This window comes from Lonchura striata, chromosome 1, assembly GCF_050655825.1.
Source record: "Lonchura striata isolate lonStrDom1 chromosome 1, ASM5065582v1, whole genome shotgun sequence".
In the NCBI taxonomy this organism is placed as follows: domain Eukaryota; kingdom Metazoa; phylum Chordata; class Aves; order Passeriformes; family Estrildidae; genus Lonchura; species Lonchura striata.
In genome coordinates, this window is record NC_140703.1 from 102,969,426 (window position 1) to 102,975,832 (window position 6,407).

At 48.2% G+C, this 6,407-nt stretch overlaps 1 protein-coding gene across 5 annotated transcripts in view; it reads left to right on the top strand.

Annotated features, from left to right (window-relative positions):
• RAI2 (retinoic acid induced 2) overlaps positions 1 to 5,409 on the top strand; it is a 44,214-nt gene extending 38,805 nt beyond the window's left edge. For 4 of the 5 annotated variants that reach the window (XM_085585295.1, XM_021532320.3, XM_077781622.2 and 1 more), the window contains one exon: positions 3,257 to 5,409. In XM_085585295.1, coding sequence (XP_085441421.1) covers positions 3,365 to 4,999 — 1,635 coding nt within the window. In that variant the 5' untranslated portion in view covers positions 3,257 to 3,364 and the 3' untranslated portion in view covers positions 5,000 to 5,409. Of the gene's footprint in view, positions 1 to 2,638; positions 2,829 to 3,256 lie in introns of all 5 variants that reach the window. The other variant, XM_021532321.3, reaches the window with a different exon arrangement.
• The last annotated feature ends 998 nt before the right edge of the window (positions 5,410 to 6,407 follow it).

The following is a 6,407-nucleotide window of genomic DNA, read 5'->3' on the forward strand; positions in this document are numbered from 1 at the left end:
GTAGTGAAGCAGCAATTTTAAAAGACCCAAAAAACCCCCCAAACCTGAGCACATGCTTCAGGTTTGTTTTTTATTACAGAAGTATAGTATAGGTATCACTGTTAGTACCAATACTGAAAATTGACTTCCATTTCAGTCCCTTCCATGAGGATTTAGGGGTTTGTATGGTGTATGCTATGTACATAGTATATAAAAAAGGAGTCCAAGAACTACAAAACACCTTTGGACAACTTCAGTCTGTCTCTTGATCTCAGGTCTTCAAAGTTTCCTCATTTGAATTTTGGGGACTTGGATCCTTTTCTCTCTGCCTGCTTACTGACCTTGATAAAAGATTTTTAGTCTAACACATGTTTAACAGCTCTGGGATTCCCTCCCAAATGAAACTAAAAATAGCTTTACAGGGAGCAGGATCAAGTTGTGCTGGACTCCACTGTACCTGGCAGCCAGCTACCGCTGAACTGCAGGCTGTGTGCAGGATCAGGAAATATTTTTATGTATATGTATTTTTTTATATATGTTAATTTTTTTTTTCTGCAGTGATGAAATGCTCAAGAAGCAGGTGTACTGGAAGTACAGAAAGGTACACTTCTACATAGGAAAGGTGAAGTGGGGGAAAAATCCACCCCAAACCCATAAACCTGGGTCAAGGGCTGCACCTCACCTTTCTTGTGTCCTTCCCCTCACAGGGTGGGTCACTCCCAGAGGCTCCAACAACAATGTTTATTTACAGATCCCAGGCACATATAGGATTCAGTGTGGAAAACAATATTTGATTGTGCTTTGAAAAAAACCAGCCAAGCTTACAGGCTTTTCTCCACAGTTTCTGAGGGTGATAGATGAGCTCTTCTTCCTCTCATCTCAGTATTTCCTCTGCCTCCAGCCCTGTCGCCTTTTAAAGCAGCAATGGGGGAATTTTATTATGTTTTATACTTTCATCTTCAGTGTTGATCTGTCCCTTTCTCCACGGGTCCCCTACAGCATGCTAATCCCTCAAGTCTCTTACACAGCGTAATTTTCATCTTAATTTTTCTGTATCTTAGTGTTTAATGGTTTTGCCAGGGGAACAGGGGGTCATTTCCTGTCCCCACCAGATCATTAATTCTCTATGAAAACACTGCAGTTCTCAAGCAAACAGAGACATTGGGAAGAGGCAATGTGATGTGCAGAACACTCAGCTGTGCTGCAGCAGCTGGAGGAGCAAAGATGCTGGTGTGCACTGCAGAGACCAGAATGGTCATTTGAAAAAACAGGGAGGAGAAATTATGTAAGAGCAGTAGAAAATGGCTGTTTAATTCCTTAACAGAAATGACGATGTCTGTTTTTTTCAGCTTAATCTGCTGAGCTGTCTCCTCACAGTCTTTATTTTTAGAAACAATTACTGTTTCTTTTTTTTTTATTTCCAAAACAACATCGGCCCAATGATTTTCTTTCTGATACTTGTCACTTTCTATATAAGACATTTGATTTTTGCTCTTGTTTTCAGCACTTGGGTATCTCTGCCTTCCTGTAATCTGTCTCAGCCAAAGCTGGAGAAAAAGGAAACAAACAAACAAACAAACAAAAAAAAAAAAAAAAAAACCCAAACCCCCAGCCCTATATTTTGAATCTTTTCTGCAGAACATTTCATGAGATGGGAAAAATCCAGAATTATTCTTCTTAAGCCAGCAGCAGAAGGGGGAAATAAATGACTCATGTGTTTACGTTTAAAAATCCTTTTTAAGCACTCAGATGTGCCTGATAAATTATTAGCATTTCCCCCAACCAGCTTCTGCTACCAACTCCTGGCATTTCTGTAGGTAGTCCTGTGTTCGCCGTAGTATCTTACTGCCAAATCCAAGGATTTACAGGTCTCAGGAGAGATTTAGTAGATTTCCCACTTCCTTGCCTTGGACATTTTTTAGCCTCTGTTTGTGGGTTTTTGTTTTTTCCCCTTTTCTTTAACCTCTTTGCAGGTTTGTTGATCTTACAAAACATCTGTGCCAGCAAACCACTTATGTAAGCACCAGAGCCAAGGAGTTTTTTACATGCTCTTAGATTCAGGCACATCCCCAAGCTGGCCCTTCACCCAGACAATTGCAATTTCTCCCTGTCATCTCCTGTCATCCCAGTACCAGAGAGCCTGCAGGACATAGGGAAGTGCTTTGCTCCCATGGGCCTGGGTAGCTGGGCAGTGGTGATCACATCATTTGCTCATAGAGAGCAGGATTCAGCTGTGTGCTGGTGAAAAATGTACATTTGGGGTGTGCTGGTGCTTTCCCATGGTAACAGAGTTGAAACTGGACAAGTTTCCATGGTGATTATTACTACAGCAGCATTCTCTTCACACTTTGGGAGAGGCATGGGCAGCACCAGGCAAAGCAGCCAGGCATCAGCCAAAGTCTGCTGGCAGCAGCTCACAGGGCAGAAATTTTTTATCCTTCTAAATAAATGTACGCATGTACCATTAATTTGCTGACTTTTTTTTTTTTTTCTTCCCCAGGACAGGGAAATGTTGATCTTTAGGGGAAAAAGGCTGCATATTTCACCACGATCATGAACAGAAAAAATCCCTGCCATTTTTAATTGCAATTTGCTTGGTTGATATAAAGAGTAGGGCTGTCAAACTGGATTTTAAGTTGTTTTCATTTTTTTTCCCCAGGTCTTTAATGAATCAGGTGCCTGGTTCACGTTACTATCTCTGTCTAGTTCTGTGGCAGGGTAGAGACTGGAGTTTTGGATGGTTTCGCTTTGCCATTGCACGGCCGTGCTCCTTTCTGATCCTGCACACAACAGTTGTGGGAGGAAAAATGGACAAGCGTTGAAGGGGAATGAAGTACCCTTCATGAATGGTTGAGTATTTCATGGTTGCAGTATTTTTAGAAATGTTTGTTTTGGGGCTTCTGTTGAGTTAAAACACCATGCTGTCACCCAGCGCTGACATGCATTGTCATTATGTGAAGCTGTGTTTAAAAATGTGGAATGGGCATCCTGAGTCCTTGTTTCAGGCTGTACTGAGAGGATTTTTTGGCTGCAGGCAGTCCTTAAGTATGTGTTTATGGCTAAATATAAGTTCCCCAAAATGTTTTGCACAACACTCAGTTCCGTATGTATATCCTGCATCTCTGTATATATAGTACGCTGTATATTGGGGCCGTTAGCTTCAAGTGTGGAAACGTTTAATGGCTTTTCCTTGGTGATAGGGTCTTTAAAGGCAGTTGCAAATATTATTTTAGGGAAGAGATTTATGTGGTGCCTAAAATATGCTTCTGGCTTGCAGGCCAAATTATGTCAGTGCTGATGCTGCTGGCAGCGTGGAGCCGTCGCGGGTCCCACTGACAGCGATGTAGAGGTGGTGGTGCTGGCAGAGACCAAGAAGCCCTGCGACATGGAGGAGCTGTACAAGGATGCCCCCAACCTGCCTATGGATGTCACCAACTCACCCTCGGCGATGGCCAACAACAAGCTGGAAAACGGGGTGGCTCAGCTGATCACAGCAGAGGCTTGGAACATCAACTCGGCCGACCTGATGAAGAAAGCCCTTTCCCCGCTGGTGACAGTCCCTGCGCCCTCCATCCTGACGCCACCGGCCGAGTCGCAGAGCGGGGTGGCGCTGAAGGTGGCGGCCACCGTGCTGCAGCCCATCTGCCTGGGGGACAGCCCCGTGGTCCTGCCCATCCACCTGCAGGTGGCCGGCAGCGCAGCCCCACAGATGCCGGCCGCCAATGCTGCCACCCCGTACGTGATGACCACGCAGGGCCCCGTCCCGCTGCCCGTGCTCCTGGAGCAGCACGTCTTCCAGCACCTGAACTCGCCCCTGGTGCTGCCGCCGGGCGCCGCCTGCCCCGCCAGCCCTCTGCACGCCGGCCTGTTCCCCGGCAGCGCCACGCCCGTGGGGCAGCCGCAGCTGCTGGACCCCAAGCCCGCCGGCCCGGCGCAGGAGCCCGTCCTGCCCCCGGTCTTCCAGACGCCGGGATTCGCCGCCGTCCTTCAGGACCTGTTTCCCTCGCAGGGCGCGCTGGGCTCAGCGCCCTGTCAGCCGCCGCCCGACTACGCCGCGCTCCCGCCGCAGGCCTTCGGCTCGCCCCTGTCCCCGCTGGTGCCGCCGGCGACGCTGCTGGTGCCCTACCCCGTCATCGTGCCCCTGCCCGTCCCCATCCCCATCCCCATCCCCGTCCCCATCCCTGTGCCCCACGGCGCCGAGGCCAAGGCGGCCGCTGACCCGCCCAAGCCGCCGCTCTTCACCCCCCACTCCTGCAAGGGCACCCAGACGCCCCTGGAGAAGGAGGAGACGAAGCCCTTCGAACTTCTCCACCCACGGGAGTTTCCGCAGCTGAGCCGCCACACTGTCATCAAGATGGGCGGCGAGAACGAGGCGCTGGACCTGTCCATGAAGGGGCCGCCCGCGCTCCGGGCCGGCGAGGCGCTGCCGCCGCCCGAGGACGGGGCGCTGGACCTGTCCCTCGCCTCCTGCCGCAAGCCGGGGGCGCCGCTCGGGGAGGCGGCCGGCCCCGCCGCCGCCGAGGGCGGTGCCCACCCCGCCCCGGACAAGCTGCCCGGGCCGGCCGCCCCGTTCGGGCCGTGCAAGCCCGCGGAGGCGGCGGGCAGGGCGGCGGGCGGCGCGGCCGAGCTGCTGCGGCAGCCGCAGAAGTGGCTGGTGGAGCAGGCGGGCAGGGCGGGCTGCGAGCCCAAGGCCGGCAACAACATCGAGATCGTCAGCACATCGCAGACAGCCAAAGTCATCGTCTCCGTCAAGGATGCCGTGCCCACCATCTTCTGCGGCAAGATCAAGGGCTTGTCGGGGGTCTCCACCAAAAACTTTTCCTTCAAAAGGGACCTGCCCCAGGACTCGGTGCTGCAGTGCTACGATGTGAAGAGCCCGCCCGAGCCCCGGGACAGCGCCGAGGCCCTCAGGAAACCCGTCAAAAACAGGAGCGTAAAGCTAAAGAAAATGAACTCGCCGGAGATACATATTCTTCCAATCAAGAAGCAACGGCTGGCTGCCTTTTTTCCAAGAAAGTAAATTATGGGTTTTTAGAATTTTAAGATTATTATGAGAAGAAGAAAAAAAATAATTAAAAAAAAAAAAAGATGCACTCGGTTTTAAACTCATTTAAAACTTTAAACTATCTTTGTAAGTTATTTTTGGGGGAAGAGGGAGAGGATTGGATGTAGAGGCCCTATAAGCTGGGTTGGTTTGGTTTTTTCTTTCGTTTTTGGATTTTTTTTTTGTTACCAAATTTTGACTTTTCATGGGAAACTGAATAAAAAGCAACCTATTTTTCAAGCAGATTGCACATTTTGCAGCTTTAATGGAGTAATGGATGAGTCAGAGGGGTAAGAGCTATTTTCACTGCCATAAAGTGCTTTGATGATGTAACTCTTCATAACAGTTGGAATGGAAATTTCAAAATAAATGTTTGTACGTGCTAATTGGTTGTGGCATTTTTTTCTCATTTCCGAATTGCTTTCAGTCTACAAAGAAGGTTGTGCAAAATGCCTGTAAGCTGCAAAGCGCTGCAACTGACTTGTGATGAGCCTAAAATCTTAAAAAAAAAAAAAAAAGGCTAAGAAAAACTACCTTATCCTGCAGCAGTGTTGCAAAGCATGAGAGTGAGTGCTCCAGCCTAGTGCACACCTAAGACAGGTTCACTGTGAGACACCCATAGCAAACCATCTTAAGTAATGTTATCAGTCATTTAAAACAGAAAAGCCTAAAAGGGGAATTTGGTTGCCAGGGGGCAGGAGGGGAAAAAAGAATCACATAATTTTCCCCAGCCTGAATACAGCTATACGGAAAAGTTGTTTATTGTTGGATTCCTAAGTTTCTTTGATGGCTGATATCAATGCAAAGCTGTGTAACTTATCACTCAGCAGTGTACAAAGCTGCCCATGTCAATGGAGAGATGTGAATGTACAATTAAATAAAGTTCTGCTAGGTTACAGTTTTGCACTTGTCTGTAGAAATGAGGTGGAGGTGAAATACTGTTCGTGGGCTTCAGAGTTCACACAGCTCGCTGGTAAAAAGAGATCCTGATGGAAGGACAAATGTGAGAGCAGGAGGACAGTTTTTGGTGGGTCCTGCTTTTTTTTATTTTTTTTTTTTTTTTTTTTTTTTTTGTGGCTATACCAGTAGAAAACTTTTGTTGCAATTTCAAATTACATGTTCCTGCAGGGCAGCAGGACTATCTGAATAAAAAAAGCCAACTGGATGCTGTCACATGCTAACTATGCCTGCCTCGCTGCCACCAGCCTAAGACTCCTCTTGGACAGCTTTGGGAAGGTTTTTGCAGTTGTTCATACAATGAGAAATTGCACAAAGCAGCAGCTTCAGTGTCTCAATTCTTCTCACACCCATAGGCATCAGTGTTATGCCAAAATCTGCTGCAAATTTTGATAGCAGCAGGCACCAGTTCAGTATTTGGAAAATG